At 38.3% G+C, this 17,981-nt stretch overlaps 1 protein-coding gene across 1 annotated transcript; it reads left to right on the top strand.

Moving 5' to 3' along the window:
* Positions 1-13,101, top strand: LOC149038095 (uncharacterized). Its single transcript, XM_089187149.1, has 4 exons — positions 1-158; positions 421-498; positions 7,646-7,713; positions 8,429-13,101. Exons 1-4 carry the CDS (start codon positions 89-91, stop codon positions 11,498-11,500), a joined length of 3,288 nt encoding a protein of 1,095 aa, XP_089043275.1. The 5' UTR covers positions 1-88; the 3' UTR covers positions 11,501-13,101.
* Positions 13,102-17,981: the final 4,880 nt, after the last annotated feature.

Below are 17,981 nucleotides of genomic sequence, written 5' to 3'. Positions count from 1 at the left end.
AGCTGATGTTTATAGGAATGAGGGTAATGAGGCCTTTAACAAAGGAGATTTCATCAATGCTATTCATTTTTACACCAAAGGAATTAAAATGAACTGCAATGAGAAAGAACTGAAGGCCAAACTGCACAACAACAAGGCTATTGCACATTCTAAACTTGGTAAGATGATGAGAGCTTTAATATGCATTTTTTTTTGCTATTTTGAAGCTATTGAGTTGTCAGTAGTAGTTTTCAGAAAAAGGTGATAATTTTGAATGCCTGCCCGCAAAAATTTACATCTTATCTTGGCCTCTCAAATATACGAAGAAGTAACCTCTTACCCCAGAAATCAATGAGCATCACAAGTTTTTCCCAAAATTATAGTAATGGTAGTTGGTTTGCAACATGTATGGCTAATCAGAGATATCTATTTCAATAACAGGAAATCACCAGGATTCACTAAGGGATGCAGAAGCAGCCATTGAGTTAAATCCAACTTTCCTTATGGCAATTGTGAGAGGTTAGATTTGTTAGCTGTGCTATAATAATAATAATAATAACAAAAGAACTCAACACTCTAAGGTTAAATGAGGTTAAATGGAGTTCAATCTTGTCTCAATTGACTTTAATTAAGAGGTCGAGACCACCCTGATGTACATTTGAATCCAGCTCTTGACTGCTATGCCATTACTTTCCATTAAACATGATAAGAATATTATTTTTAACGGGATGAAGAACTCAATGCGGAATGCAAAGCAAAATTTCAGCATGAATATTTTAGTTCCTTAAGTCCAATGAGTCACAGGTGTCAGATATGTTAAGAGCGTGTCCACGAGATCGCCGGGCAGTCGTGCTACAAGCCATCTCACCGATTTCAATGAAACTTTGGCAGAACTGGTTTCTGTTTTGGTTCTTCCGGGGGGAGATAGACCACCCCCGGTTTTTCTTGGTTTTCACGAAGGAAATCGCTTCAAATGGGTAAAATGTATGAAGCTCTCACGGCGATGGTATTTAACCGATTACTTTGAAGATTTGCACACATATTTTTACATCCTTAGTTAATGTCTGCTGAGAGTATCAGTCAGTTTGATTGACGGCTTGTCAATCAACAGAGGCAAATATACGACTTTGGTTTTAGACTTTTCGATTCATCCAAATATTTGACAACTTTGAGGTCAAATATCTCCCGTTGCCAGAAAGGTACAACACTATTCCTAATTCCCCTTTATAACCCATTGTTTCATCTCTGAAAATCATCAAAAAAATCTTTGGGTACTACCGTATTTTTGTCTTGGATGCCTTTTAAAATCTGCGACTGTAACAAGTCTCTCTTAACTACACCTATCACGCAATTCTTGCTCTAGGCGGTCACTTGACAAAATAAACCTATATTTTTTAGCTCTTTATACAAGATGATTGATCAAGAAAGGTGAAAAATGTGAAAAATTTTCGAGATTTTTTGTAGGAATGGAAAATTTCACGTTTAGAGAGATGCATGTAAACGAAAAATCAATGGCAAAATCGTAGCGTTTCTTTCTTCAGTCGTTTATTACTTTTTTACTTTTTATTACAACTTCGGCTTTTACGAACAAGAAGTGATTTTGAAAAGCATTTCACTATAAAAAATTGCGATAAAACATTTCTTAAAATCATTTTTAACATTTTCGGCGTTTCTTTCTTCTGTCGTTTATTACTTTATTACTTTTTATTACAACTTCGGCTTTTACGGACAAGAAGTGATTTTGAAAAGCATTTCACTATAAAAAATTGCGATAAAACATTTCTTAAAATCATTTCTAACATTTTCGGCTTTTACAGACGAGAAATTCTGCGCTCTCGCTCGAGAGCAAATATCAATAGTTCTATCGGACTAAAAACTGTACCTCTATCCCGAAAAAAAAATTAAAATAGTGTTGTCATTGTCACTTACCGCCATCGAAAAATTTCCATGCAGAACTCCGCTAAGCTAACATCTGTTGTGTGACCCGAAGACTCTTAGTAGGAATTATTCAAGCGCGTTGTTCATGCTGTCTGCTAGATAACAATTTCAGAATAATCTGCAGATCTCTAGGATTATTTGCCTGCTTCGATCGTAAAATATCTGCATATTTTTTTCAAGCATTCTATTACTACACATAAATCTACATCTCTCTAGATCGAGTGTTGCTGGCGTTTAATTGCGTGACTTGTAAAATTTTTAAATGAGAATCTGAGCCAGCGGTAATTTGACGAGTAGCCTTCCTGCAAATTTCAAATTTCGCTTGATGAAATCCCAAGACATAGCCAGTTGTTTTCGTGAGCAAAGACAATAAATATGAGAGAAAAGTGTGATGAAAATGTCTTTTTTTTTTTTAGCTTAATAGCAGCTTTACCCTCTCCTGCAGTCTTCGTCTAAATTTTGCAAGGTCCCTCCTTATCTTCTGCCTTGTTCGGTCAGTTTCGAATTCTGAAGCTAGATCATTGGCATCGGCCTCTCCGTCCTTATTCATATTTACAGAGGGGGACCTCATCAATAAACCAATTTTTGTTACGGCAGATAACCGGCTGAAGTATCGAGCGATTTGCTGCTGTATCAACCGGTCAGTCTTAGACAACATTTCTGGCTGGTGTCGTCTATTAAACTCGATATTTGGGAAATCACATTAGAAGCGGTTGCCTTACTAGTTTCCTCCCTTTTCCAGCACACGTCTAGGAGATAATTCTCTGCTTTCTGAGAAAAGGTGGCTGTTTTTTGTGTTTTCCAAAGAGCCCATCCAAATTCCTCTTGGTTAGTTAGGGATTGTTCGTCAGAATTTTTACCTGAGGTCCGACCTTGAACGTAGCCGTCCCCTATAGAATGGCAAGCCGGTCTTAGTCCATTTCCTCTTGATCTTATCCTAGGCGGAATTTTTTTGTCGGCCTCACTGTGTTTGTCTTTGTCAGGGTACATTTGGATGGCAGCCAATGACTGAAACGTCTTGATACATCCTTCTTTTAGCAAGAATATCTCGCTTTCTTGTTCCGTTTATGACGGATTGGGTATAGCTCTCGCAATGACTCGCGTTCAGAAATCTGAGCACGTTGCTGATAACCACCCGCTGCTACGATTAGTTTGCTGGAGGTTTCTAATGTGACGAGCCTAGTAAGACCCCGAGGTGCTTCAAACTGTGCCAGTTGGTCTGCGCTATAAACTTGTCGCAGTTTTTAAGTCAGAGGGAGGATCGCCCCCCTATGTGAGCGCCTCTACAGTACCTGCGTATCCCTACAATCATATGATATAAAGTTCATCTCAGTCACAAATCACCAGGAAAACTGATGTTCAGATAAGCGCTCTTCTTGCCCCTCTTCCCTATTCATTGCCGACTCTAAGATAGCAGCTACAGTACGCGTTCTATTTAGGTTTACAGTCACCTTGCCGCCACCAGGAAGACTCGCCACCAGCTTTGATTTCTTCTGCCATCTGCAGATTCATCTCTCTCTCACTTTATGTCTCCGATTTTTATGAGGAGGATACTGGCATTTACGAACCCGAAGGTCTGAATCTCACACCAAGTTGTGCAGGATATTTGAGGTACATCGTGAAATCGCGGCCTTCGTAATCTCCAAATAAGCCGATACGCGCTAGAATAAGCTCTATCTCGGACGAAACGTATGTTTGGGATACATCGACGTCTCTCAAATGTTTTTTTTTTTTTAAGCTGTATACCGACGAATTTAGAGATGTGAACTGTTGCCGTCCCTGGCCAGCGCGAGAACAATAACATTTGGTTGTACAGTTAGTTGCAAATGAACAAGACAACTGCACCATCTTGACTTTATCAATTCGAGTGTTAGATTGAATTGAGGGCTTTTTAGACACTCGATTTCTTATATGACATCACTATGAAGACGTCATACAACTGATACACCTACACTACATAGGATTAACAATGTCTGTTGCGCTGTTACGAGAAGGAGGAAAATATTACCGGAAGTGTAAACTCTTTTTAAAAAGAGTTTCAGAGACGTTTCAGAGATGTCTATCTTTGATCGGCTGTCACAAAAAAATGACCCCCACTTAAATTTACTAGGAAAAATGAACTTACCAACTCCTTGTTGAAAAAATTGGAGTTCATTTGACCGATACGCCGGTTGTTTCAATTTTGTTTTTTCCTCGGGCTGCTATAAAACAGTTCATTAATTGACTAATGAATAAAATGTTTTGAAATATCGTTCGGAATTTGCCTTTTTTTCTGCGTGCAGATCAAGGGTAGACAAAGTCACCTCGATAATTTTCGTCGGCCAGAGTCAAGACGCGCCAAGGTAAGCGACATCGCCCTCTAGTAAAATAATTTTCCAAAGAATAAACGTGGCGAGCGTGAGGAAACGCAGTTTTTTTTTCATCATTGTGATCAAAGCCCAATGATGTACCTAAATTGGTACTTACGGGATCAAACCATTGATTATGACAGGGTGAGCTTAGTTTTTCTGTCGAGGTCGACGTGACTTCACATTAAAAGTGACCAAACTAGTGAGCATCACTGCACGAACTAAGAAAGTAAAAACTTGTATTTATCTCCCACGCGTTTCGTCTGACAATAGTAGACTTCATCAAGGATTTTTTCAAGTAGGGTAAATAAGCTTGCTCATATACAAATAGTAAATAAGTTGTCTCTTTGCTATGGAAGCCAGTGGATAGAATTCGCATGGTGCGCCTACGGTGTTATACATGCGTGACATTTTCCGGACGTTACACGTACGAGTACGTGATCCGTTTGAGGGTCACAGATTTAGTGTAAATATTTCACTCCTCAACATCACCCAATATCTCTAGTTTACAGAGGTCTTAGAACGTTTCATTATATGGAGTTGCCTTCTGCGGGTAGAAGGCTACAAGCGAATTTCTTAGGTGTAATTGCCTTTGATTTCTCAATTGATGTTGTTGCAAACACAGTTTTTGGGAGTCAGGAGACAAAAAAACTTATCAGGACCTAGTTTCATGTTCTAATGGAAATAAATAGCAAATAAAAACACATTTTCTTGAGAAATAAAGTCGCAAATGACGGGGGTTCTCTGAAACAAATAGTGATAGAAAAGGATTTCAGTTCTGGTCAATATTGACTTTTCTTGGCCTACTTGCAAATATGAGGGAACGTGCTGAGGGAATAAAAAAAAACATAAATGTGTGATAATGCAAGTAAGAGAATAAAAATACAAATAAAGAAAAAGGAGAAAACATAGGAACCCGTGTTGCAGCGTGCAGATATCTTTTGAACCAGACCTACACACATAAGCCTGACACCAGCCAGAGAAACTCGAAAGAGTCCTGTATATGAACTAGCTCGCACGTGCACGCAGGAAAGGCCATGACAATCAGCGAAAATAATAGCAAATGCAGATGATATTTGCAGTCAAAAAACAACAAAATAAGATAACAGAAGGATTAGAAACTTTTTAGAAGTGTCTTCTTGAAAAAAAAAAAACAATTTTTACTTCTCATAAAAGGTCACGCAGTGACCCTACAAATACTATTCCTATACGTGGAATTTCTTGATGGTGGAAAGTGGTAAAAACATTTTCCACTCTTATTTTCTGGAAACATGGCGTAGTTAATGAATTTATGAGGCTATTGATATTTAACAAATAGAGAAGCCTTGACTGTGCTCTGTTCTGTTATAAAGCACGCAGGAAGCGGCTAGAGCACGAAAGAAGTGTAGGGAGAAACAGGAGACTTAGTCGAGTGCTTCTTCCCACTTCTTGAGTGCTCTAGCCGCTTCCTAAGTGCTTTATAACAGAACAGAGCACAGTCAAGGCTTCTCTATTTGTTTTATAATAAAGAATCCGTTAAATTACCCAAGCATTACTTTCAATTTCCAAAACAAACTTTATTTCCAAAGCGAACAACAATGTCGTCAGCATGCTCTGTACTCTCATAAAGCACACTGCAATAAGCCAATCAGAATCCCTGTTAGAATGATTCAAATAATCTGATTGGCTGTACAAGACTAAAGCTGTCAAAAGTGTCAAACCATCAAAGTCCAAAAACCATCAAAGTTCACATTCTACGATAGTTTACAAACTAAAATAGTTCGGCAAGTCGAACTTGACAATTTTGCGTGAAGTTTTTGAGTCTCTAATACAGAATCTTGAAGTGAAATGTTCAGTGAACTTCAGCCGAATTATGGCTCATAAAAACACGCGAGTTTTTTCCACATGACAAGGCAGAAAACAAACTATTCAAGGCGAGTGTTTTTTGAATGAACGACAGCCGAATTCACCGGAACATAAAGATCGCTCGTGATGAAAGCGCCGCAAAACTCGGTTGCAGTGGCTGATGTGAATTGCTCTAGCTCAGCTCTATGCTCTATACTCTCATAGAGCACGCTTTTTCAACCAATGACAGCGTGCGTTATATGCGAACTTTATTATAATTCCTAACAAATAAGGGGGGCAGAGTTTCCCGTCATTCGCGGTATGGAAAAGCCGAAGTTGTTACTCTCTGAACTTGTACGTCAACAAGCAGGCGACATGTGACCTTAAAATCTCCTCTCCTGATTATAATGATAATAGACGATCAAAGTATAGGCTAATGAATGTTTTGTTCTGCACAAGAGCCCTATGTCCTGATTTTAGCAAATCTTCAAAGTAATAAACAAACTGAAGGAAGAAACGCTACGATTTTCCCATTGATTTTCCGTCAACATGCATCTCTCTAAACGTGAAATTTTCCATTCCTACAAATTATCTCGAAAGTTTTTCACATTTTTCACCTTTCTTGACCAATCATCTTGTATAAAGAGCTAAAAAATGTAGGTTTATTTTGTCAAGTGACCGCCTAGAGCAAGAATTGCGTGATAGGTGTAGTTGAGAGAAACTTGTCACAGTCGCAGATTTTAAAAGGTATCCAAGACAAAAATACGGTAATGCCCAAAGATTTTTTTGATGATTTTCAGAGATGTAATGATGGGTTATTAAGGGTAATTAAGATTAGTGTTGTTGCTCTCTGGCAACGGGAGATATTTGACCTCAAAGTTGTCAAATATTTAGATGAATCGAAAAGTCTAAAAATACCATCGTATATTTGTCTCTGTTGATTGACAAGCCGTCGATCAAACTGACTGATACTCGCGGCAGCCATTAATTAAGGATGTTAAAATATGTGTGCAAATCTTTAAAGTAATCGGTTTAATACCATCGCAGTGAGAGCTTCATACATTTTACCTATTTGAAGCGATTTCCTTGGTGAAAACCAAGAAAAAGCGGGGGGTGGTCTATCTCCCCCCGGAAAGAAACAAAACAGAAATCAGTCTGTTTTTTGGAGTTTTGGGTTAGACCCTTTAAACTGACAAAGTTTCATTGAAATCGGTGAGATGGCATGTAGTACGACTGCCCGGTGCTCTCGTGGACACGCTCTGAAGTCACTATCTAGCTGTTTTAAAAAGAAGGATCAGGACTTACCTAACTTTTAGTGTTTTTGTGGCAGTTGTTGATCCCAATTTAAGTGTTCTTAGAAGTTTCAGTTGTCTGTAAGGCTAAATAAATCTAACAAACCTAATAGGGCCTGTTTATTCTTTTCCGTTTAGTTTTTTTTGTATTGTTTTGTTTTGTCTTTTTTTTTCTTCTGGTCTGTAATGATTTCAATGGTTTCAGGTTCTTTTCTCAGAATTGAGCTACAGTAATAGTATGCTTCTTTGTGTTGTTGCCTACAGGAGCCACTGCTTGTGTTGAATTGAAGAGATTTGAAGAAGCAATCACTTGGTGTGATAAGGGACTAGCTGTATCCTTTGAAGGAATCTTTCATTTTTAACTGTGGGTATAATGGAAAAAATTTTCCATAATTTGATGTTTCAAGGGAGAAAATACAAAGAAGGGTATTAATTATGATGGGAACTTGTCAGCTCATATACTTTAAGTATGTGTGATTAAAAACATAGGAGAAGTTATTACCTCATGACTTATTAATGAAATTACTCCTTTTAGCCAATTTGACTTAGTTCTACTATCCATGCCAATAACTGGTACATTAGTTTAAATAACCCTTTAATTTCCCAGACGAAATTTGTAATTACCCTTACTGTCAACCATACAATTCTTGTAATGTTAGTACAGAGAATTCATTATTGCATCAACTAACTATTTTTAAATTGATATATTTTTTTTACTCTCAACACTCATCTGATTGATATTGTATTGCTATTGTAAGAAGAAATTCTCTTTTGGTCACTCACGGGAGTTAAAGGGTTAGAAGACTAATATTCATCCAGTTTATACAGAGTACTTGGGTAGATGATCTCTCTAAAACAAGCCAGAACAAAAAGCTCTTTATTGTTTAGATATCTTATGCACACTTTCTGCCTTCGACCTTTTGCCTCTACTTAGAGACTCAGAAACTTTCGTTGTGCTCTCCTATGGACAAATAAAAATTTTAAAGATATGTATTTATTTTATGTATTTTTGTTTTTTCCACATTTTTAACCCTTAACATAAAAAAGATTGACAAAAACAATAGGATCTTGTCGTCATTAAGACTTCAGTCTGTCAGTGAAGTGGGAGATAAGTTCATGGAGGAAAAAGATCCTATTAGTCATGACCACGGTAGTGCAAGTTCAGGTGATGTCAAGAAAGTCATACATCTCTATAATCAGGGAAAAAAAGCCATAGAGTACCACAACCTACATCTTAAAATAGCTAAAGAAGTAGGAGACAAGCATGGGAAGGGTAACGCTTATGGCAGTCTTGGCAATGCTTATGACCGTCTGGGTGATTTCAAAAAAGCCATAGAGTACTACAACCTACATCTTAAAATAGCTAAAGAAGTAGGAGACAAGCATGGGGAGGGTAACGCTTATGGCAGTCTTGGCAATGCTTATCACCGTCTGGGTGATTTCAAAAAAGCCATAGAGTACCACAACCTACATCTTAAAATAGCTAAAGAAGTAGGAGACAAGCATGGGGAGGGTGGTGCTTATGGCAATCTTGGCAATGCTTATGACAGTCTGGGTGATTTCAAAAAAGCCATAGAGTACCACAACCTACATCTTAAAATAGCTAAAGAAGTAGGAGACAAGCATGGGGAGGGTGCTGCTTATGGCAATCTTGGCAATGCTTATCACCGTCTGGGTGATTTCAAAAAAGCCATAGAGTACCACAACCTACATCTTAAAATAGCTAAAGAAGTAGGAGACAAGCATGGGGAGGGTAACGCTTATGGCAGTCTTGGCAATGCTTATCACCGTCTGGGTGATTGCAAAAAAGCCATAGAGTACCAGTACCCTCATCTTAAAATAGCTAAAGAAGTAGGAGACAAGCATGGGGAGGGTAACGCTTATGGCAATCTTGGCATTACTTATGGCAGTCTGGGTGATTTAAAAACAGCCATAGACTACCACAACCTAAATCTTAAAATCGCTAGAGAAGTAGGAGACAAGCATGGGGAGGGTAACACTTATGGCAATCTTGGCAATGCTTATCGCCGTCTGGGTGATTTCAAAAAAGCCATAGAGTACCACAACCTAGTTCTTAAAATAGCTAAAGAAGTAGGAGACAAGCATGGGGAGGGTAACGCTTATGGCAGTCTTGGCAATGCTTATCACCGTCTGGGTGATTTCAAAAAAGCCATAGAGTACCACAACCTACATCTTAAAATAGCTAAAGAAGTAGGAGACAAGCATGGGGAGGGTAACGCTTATGGCAGTCTTGGCAATGCTTATCACAGTCTGGGTGATTTCAAAAAAGCCATAGAGTACCACAACCTAATTCTTAAAATCGCTAGAGAAGTAGGAGACAAGCATGGGGAGGGTAACGCTTATGGCAATCTTGGCATTACTTATGGCAGTCTGGGTGATTTAAAAACAGCCATAGAGTACCACAACCTACATCTTAAAATAGCTAAAGAAGTAGGAGACAAGCGTGGGGAGGGTAACGCTTATGGCAATCTTGGCATTGCTTATCGCCGTCTGGGTGATTTAAAAAAAGCCATAGAGTACCACAACCTACATCTTATAATAGCTAAAGAAGTAGGAGACAAATCCTCGGAGGCAATGGCCTACTGTTCATTAGGATTGGTTTTTGAGTTACAAGGTGGACTGCCAAAAGCCGTTGATTATTACCAAGCTAGCATAAACTTATTCAATTCCTTGAGAGTACTTCTAATATCTAAAGATGAGTGGAAAGTTAATTTTCGAAATCAGCATCAAGTGGCGTATACGGGTTTGTGGAGAGTTCTCGTAGAACAAGGTAATGTAGATGAAGCCTTATTTGTTGCTGAGAAAGGACGAGCTCAAGCTCTGACCGACCTCATGGAATCCAGTTTTTGTGGTGGAACAAGTCACCACAAGGGAGAAGATGAAGATTGCGCAGTTTTAAAAAACGTTCCATTAAACACTGTCTTTCAGGCAGTGGACAAAGCTAACGTCAATCTTTGGGTTGTGTCCGAAGGAAAACAAGTTCAGTTAAGACAAAGTAAACTCCAAGGTTTTGTTTCAGAGAATAGTGGATCTAGCCTGTCCTTTGAGTCGTTCATGCATGGTGTCTATACGCAACTTGGTGTTCGTTCTAATGTGAGATGCGAGAACCGATCTTTAGATGCTTTGAGGGAGGGCAGTTCAAAAGTGGATGAGAAAACCAAAAAAGCCAAGCCTCAACCTCACATCCAACAAGACGGATGCTTGAGCACTTTATATGATATCGTTATGAGGCCGGTGGCGGACTTGATTGAAGGGGATGAGCTACTCATTATTCCTGATGGACCCCTGTGGATCGCTCCTTACGCTGCATTGAAGGATGCTAATTCTAAATACCTGTGTGAATCGTTCACAATTCGAGTCGCTCCATCGTTAGCAAGTCTTAGACTCATTGCCGATTGCCCAGATGATTATCACAAAAGCAGTGGTGCGTTACTTGTAGGAGACCCGTGGGTATCCGAGGTTACTAACAGCGAAGGAAAGAAAGTCTTCGAGCAGCTTGAGTATGCTAAAAAAGAAGTAGAAATGATCGGAAAAATTCTGAATATTACACCAATCACTGGCAGTCAGGCCACGAAACGTGAGGTGTTGAAAAGGCTTAGTTCCGTTTCCCTAGTTCACTTTGCGGCACACGGATGTATGGAAACTGGCGAAATTGCTCTTACACCTGACCCAGACCGAATATCTACTCTGCCAACGGAGGAGGATTACATTTTAACAATTGGAGATGTGTTGAATGCTCAACCTCGGGCCAAACTTGTTGTGCTTAGTTGCTGCCACAGCGGCCGGGGCGAGATCAAGGCTGAAGGTGTGGTTGGCATTGCGCGCGCTTTTATGGGGGCTGGTGCTCGGTCTATTGTGGCGTCCCTATGGGCGATTGATGACGAGGCTACTCTTGAGTTCATGAAACACTTTTATCAAAAACTTGCAGAAGGTAAACCAGCAAGCGAGTCACTGAACCTGGCCATGAAAAGCCTCAGAGAATCAGACAAGTTCTGCGAGATCAAACACTGGGCGCCCTTTTTGCTGATTGGAGATGACGTCACTCTTGACTTCATGGCAAAGGAAAGAGAAAATTTGAATATGAAATCACATAAATGAAAACTTTTTTATTCCATCTCAAAATGAATGACGCAGGAACTTGGAAGGTTTAAATGCTTCTCTATTTTGGCGCTTTTTGGCTATTTTTCATTACTTTTCACTTTTTTGTTAAATGTAACTTGAGATGTGTGACTTTACTTTGATGAAGAAATAAAACAGACTATTTCAGTATATTTTGTTCAGTGGAATTGCTATTTTTTTACCTTTACAAATTTAGATGCTTGCGAAGAGAACAAGATGCAACAAGGCTTCTGCTGTTAATGCCTGAAGTTGTTGAAGGCGACTACGAGGTTTTCGTTACGCCAAAATGACACTCAGATCTATTCCTTTATTGCAATCAGTTATGTGTGAAATAATTTAAAGGTTTTTTTTCTTGTACACAACCAGGAGCTTGTCCACCGGGTTTTAATTACGTTGATACTCTAAGCTTTTGATAAGAAAAGAAACAGTTTGTCATTTGCAAAAGGTGGCGAAATTTTAATTTCAAAAATGTGATTTGTAAACTTCGCAGCCATATGTGAATTGATCTTAATGGTTTTTCTACGTCATAAATTACTTTGTTGCAATTTGCAATTATCTTTACAAAAAAATTGATTATCATTTTCAACTTTTTTTCAATCCATTTTAATGCAATCTAATTCCATCAGTGCCAAGATTGCCATTCTAAGCTTAATTTGAAGAAGTAATCATCAGAGATGATGTTGTTGAATTTACTGACCATTTATTAGAGACATTAGACCTACTCTCAGGGGTGTGGCCAGCCTCTACTCCCGTGGGCCCGGCCTACAATTGTTTTCCGCCCGCTTGACTTTTCTAATATGACTCTTACAAATGTTGAAACAAAAATTGAAATTTCTCAGGAAAAAGGCCTACAACAAGTCAAAGAGCTGGCTACAACGGCCTGCTTTCAATCAAACGAGTTTGATCAATTTTAGTCCTTTTTATTGAACACTCGTCAGTTTGTTTTAGAGAACGACAACAGAGACAAATTGTCCATGTAATCTAAACAAGGAAATAGCGAAACAGAGTTTACTTTAACTAAAGTTTCCATTGCTGTGACTTTTAATGTAAGTGACATGGAATTTGTTGTTTTCATTAGGAAAATATTTACGCCAATAAATTAGGGAAACACTTGAAGTAAGCTAGGTAGTCGTCAATGGGAATTATTTTGGTGAAAATGTTCATGAATAAATGTAAATCTAGGCCGTAGTTAAAAAGGTTCAGGGCTTCAGGATAAAACTTGCATTTTTTTGAAAATTTCCTGTTCAAATTTTTTTCATGGCTTTAAATTTACCTTAGTATAATTTGGAGATGTCTGATGATATCTTTCTTAGATTTAAGAATTTATACTTAGGTATTCAGAGCACGCTTTGTAATTAGAACCCGTTATGTGGTCAAAAGTTTAAGGTATACTGTATCACAGCTGTTTTAAAAGAAAGTTTTGTCAAATCAATGTTAATTTTTGACAGATTTTCATAACTACCATTGGTATATGCTGGTATAAAATGTAATAGTCAACCTTGCACATGGTTGAATATGATGTAACGTTGGATTTTAAAAACAAGCTGGGACAATTTCGACTAAACAGTCTTTTTATAATGTCAGTGTATTTGGTTTGAATTGTTTTGATGCTATTTGTATTTAAAGTTGAAGCTATTTGTTCATTTACCTAAGTTTTTATTCATTGACTCATTAACTCCCAAGTTGTGAAGAAAAATTCTCCCAACTGATAAGAATGTGTTTCTTTGTTGCTTCATTCTGAGAATTCGATGAAACATAACGTTTCTAGTGAAAAATAATCCGCTAGTTTAGATTTTCTCTAATTCTTATTGACACCATGTTTGTCGGTGCATTAATTTTGCGAGGAGAATTTAAGTTATGATCAATCTTGGGAATAAATGGGTTCATTTTAGTGTCTCCGTTTAGCGCGTACTTTGCTTAATGCCTTCAGTTTGTGTTGTACTTTTTTTTTTACTTTTTTTGTGTAAGAGAAATAAAGAGTGTATAAAATATAAAAACTGCGTTTGTTTTCATTGTCTGTCTCCATATTCAAAGGATTCGCGTGAGATGCAGGGAGAACAGATCCTACTGGGACTTCAATGCTTGTTTTGACCCGCGCGCGCCAAGTTGATAATCTTTGCAGCTGACAGTGTACTGACATTCCATGTTTCAAGCCCCCACCCACTTAACAAACGCTCGTCGACTCTTCGATTGTGTCTCTTTCACTGTCTACCGTTCTCCATATTGTCACACGATTTTGAATGCCGACGGACGTGTTCATACTGTTAGTGAAAACAGGTTTTGCCTTCACAAATAAACGGACGGACGGGGACAACTCTTAAAAACTCCTTCTAGGTAAAGGCTTTCCTTGGGGGCACTCACTGGCTGCGGGAAGGACCGGAATCTATTACGGCTGCTGACTATCCTTGAGACAATGACTAACAACAACAAGGTTGGCTCCAACGTAGATTTACTCTGCAAGCTCTACTACAATTTTGACCAGAACTGACCTGGCCAGAGCTGGTTCGACCCCCCTCTTCTTTCCTCTCGTTTCGTCTCTCTCTTCTTAAGCTTTACAAACAGTTCTATTTAAGCCTAACGTACATGGATGAGGTAATGCCATGAATAATCTAAAGAATCAGGTAATCTACTACACTATTGGCTAAGTAGGAATTTCGCCTTTTACAACATTAATTACTTTCAAAGAGTTCCGGCGGATAAAAATTACACAGAAGGACATGACAGGTGGCTGTTACAGTTAAACACTAATAACAACTGTTTACAGGTGACAGAAGGAGAACTGGTAGCGTTTCGCTTTGCTGAACTAAGCTTTCTACGTTGAATTTTATATATTTTAAGCGCTAGCATGAAAGAACTCGATAACTTAAAAATCCTATCGTTACATGTTGCCTGCTTGCGCCCTTTTTACCTTTTTACACCTTTTCACATTTGTGCATCTCCTTTTTCTCCTTCCTTTTGTTCCTTCCATTTTTTTCATCGTACTTTTCCTTTATTCCCATTTTTACGCGCACTTCTTTCATCGCCCTCAACTTTATTCTTCTACGCGCTTCATTAGACGCGACTATCTCCTTGTCTGTTTCAGTTTTCATTCGTCTCAATCCTCGCGCAACGTCAGGTCTCTTACAACTCTATACCTCCTTACTTCCCCAGAGTAGTTGTTGTTATGCTTATTTTGTTCACTTTAGGATGGTGTCCTCTTAGCATCATGTCTAGTAAAATCTTAGTTTTCCTTTCGACTCATTCCCACTCCACTGTGGGTCTCAATTTTAAGTCTCACTTGCCAGTGTTTGCTCTCCTCGGTCCTCTCATCACAGTAGCAGCTATAAAACTAGGAACTAGGAGGTAACGCCGAGGAAGACTTTTTTGTTGATTGATGTACGTCTTCGCTAAACATTTTTTGGGGCTCATGTCATATTAATTAATGTCCGCCTCTCCTTTTCAGATTTTCGTTACCAACGCATATATGCCACCGTAAAAGGATTCTTTACAAAACGATTTAATCTAGTAGAGTATCTCTGTCTAATCCGAAGAACTAGTGATAATTCTATCACTCCAAAAGACTTGAACTCCTTAACTCCCAAGATCAGATTGTTAATTCTCCTCTCTCGCTGCTACGCATTTCCTTTTAGCGAGCTGTTCAATCAATTGATTTATGCATACGGTATTTCATTTTCGTCAAACGCTTAAATGTTAATTCATATGATCAAATTTCTTTCAAATAAAGAACACTAATCAAGAAGAAAACGGCTTTGAATGGAACATGAACTCGATAGACTGAAAAAACGTAAAATAATGAAAAAATGTAAAAATAATAAAAATAAAGTATAACTAATCAGATCGTATGAAAGTGAGAGTCATGTGAAGCGCTCGAGAAGTATTTTAGCAATGTTAGGGTATGTGTATATGAAGTATGCTGAGTTTTTTTGGCGATTTCTACTCAAAGCGCAGTCTATTAAGTATATTTTGGTTGCTTTTGGCCTCGCACCAGCGGCAGGCGTTGTAATCAACAATGTATGAATAACTGGGTTTAGTTTCTAAGGAAATTGTGGTGCCGCGTTGATGAGGGGTACATCAAGATAATTTGGTTTTATAATCCAACTGCACAAGGTAGAGTTCAAATAACGCGAATATATGTATATACCACATGTGTAAAGTTGGTTATTTCGTACTGTAAAAAAACCTGTTTAACCGGTAGGCTACACACGCTACGCTTCTCTATCCACTTTGCTTTTCCCGCCTTATGAGAAATGAGCAGAAAGACATGGCGGAATAAAAAGCAGTTGGATCATAAATAACCCACTAGACTATTCATTGGTTTGTAGTATTGCCTAGTACTTTCACTCCTTGTTTGAATTTGACGAGCCTGTGGGGAAAGTCAAAATACGGCAAAACTCATAAAAGTATTCAGGTATGCCATCGCCAGGTAAATAAAATCACCATGAATCTTATTTCGCAAGATGATCATCTCGCAGCTGGAGTTTGGGCTGCCTGTGGCGTGAGTTCAGACATGGTGAAGTAACGCGATATTTTCCTCCGTTTGAAGGTCATGCTCTTTTTCTGTTACAGAAATGAAAACATTAGGTACACAAAGTGTCCCATCTCAACCCGCCCATGCTACGTATACCTATGTTCTTATAGATGTCATGGATCAGGGGGCTGTGCACAAAGAATAACATTAACCAGAAATCTTGGACTCATTTGATAAGTGTGGTGGTTTGTGGTCTTCGCGAGAGCTTCGTTGATTAAGGTCGAGATTTATCGGGACATGAAAGTTTGGCATTTCATTATTTGTATTATTTTTAAGTCAAGCGTGTTTTTACGGCTCCTTTACGCGCAACGAACACGCCTAACAACTCACGTTCTATCACGAACCATAAACACAACGTCCAAAGTCCATTAGAACATACCCAATCATTGCACTACGTGAACATTAGGCAATTTTTCACGTTCTTGAATTGTATTCCATCAACCAAATTCGCATCTACGCGCGCCCTTGTATTATTCACTATTTATGATTCATTTCCTCGGGAAAGTTCACAATGTGTCATCAACTTTTGGTTTTCTTGAGAATGTCACGCAATGGTAAAAACATCATTATGGTCGTGAAACAAAAAGTGAGTCATTTGCATCCTTTTGGTGGCAGCGAAAAAATTTTTAACGCTCGCCATCCCCAGCTCGAAGCGTTGCTTCTAGGTTATCGCGAGCTAAATTTCAGAGGAATAAAATCAAATATTCCTACGTCGTGAGACCACTAGGAAAAGAGTACCCTCTCGACACCGTTCGTGTTATAAGTCACCTTCTGAAGAATTCATCAAAATATCTTCGGTCTTGCAAAATTTTACAAATTTAACAGGTTCTTAAGGACGAATTCAGCGCTCCATCGCTAACGAAACGTCATAAGCTCTGAAATAATTAATTAGACCAAGTGGATTTTTGTCTCACCCACTCGCAATGTTTCATCAATAACATTGCCAGTTTGTATTAACAAAGAAAAACTTATTACATTATAAAATATAGACAATCCGGTATGAGGCGTGGGGTCTTGGTTTCATATACGTCTTTCAGCAAAGTGAGCCGGCAACAACACACTCGACCATATGATCGCAGACAAGAGAAAGTTATGAAAATGTTATCGATCTAAAGTGCTGTGTCCCTGCTTACTATATTTTTTTAGAAGAATATTTAGTGAGAACCGAGAAAATTGAGTGTTACGAGATAATCTGAAGCCTTTTTCCTTTTTATTTTGATTATAAACTACCGTCTACGTGTTACATCCTGTTCGCATTATAGAAATTGAAAGAGGAAGCAGTTGTCACAAACACACGTTTCGAGGGGAAGATGTAAAACGTTCCTTGCTTATTAAATGATACAAAACTTGGCAGATATTTTCAGTCAGAGAAAAATTTAAGGCGACAAATCAAAATACAAATTCTTTAACACATCATTTGACTTCTTTTGAAAAAATGTAGGTTATATTAAGAACACAGCGTAACTGAATATTTATCAGCACACCTCTAGAAAATGAAAATAAGCTGAAATCCAGCTCACACATAGATTTTGGAATAAATGATCGTCTTCTTTGCTCTTTTTTTTTTGTCCTACATAAATTAACGAGTGAACCACATGCTCCTCGTTCTTGTTCGTCATAACTCGAGTCGGAAATTTAACGAAATTTGAAATGAGATTGCCTAATTGCATTTGCTCGTTCCACATAAAATCATGAGTGCTACCCGTTGGTGATTTTCATTGAAGGCATTCTGGGTGGCGAATATTTATCTATTAGTTTAGTTTGAAATGACAGAAAGAAATAGATCCTGAACGATCTTGGCAGGAAAATTTTGAAGATCCGTAAAGATCTTGGCAAGAAAATTAAAGATCTTGGAAAGAAAATAAAAGACCCCTGAAGATCTTGACAAGACAATGAAAGATCCTTGAAGATTTTGAACATTTATTTTTTATC

Source organism: Pocillopora damicornis, chromosome 11 (assembly GCF_964200805.1).
Source record: "Pocillopora damicornis chromosome 11, jaPocDami1.2, whole genome shotgun sequence".
NCBI lineage: Eukaryota > Metazoa > Cnidaria > Anthozoa > Scleractinia > Pocilloporidae > Pocillopora > Pocillopora damicornis.
Note: the sequence above shows the minus strand (reverse complement) of the source record. Positions and strands in the feature narration are given on the sequence as shown.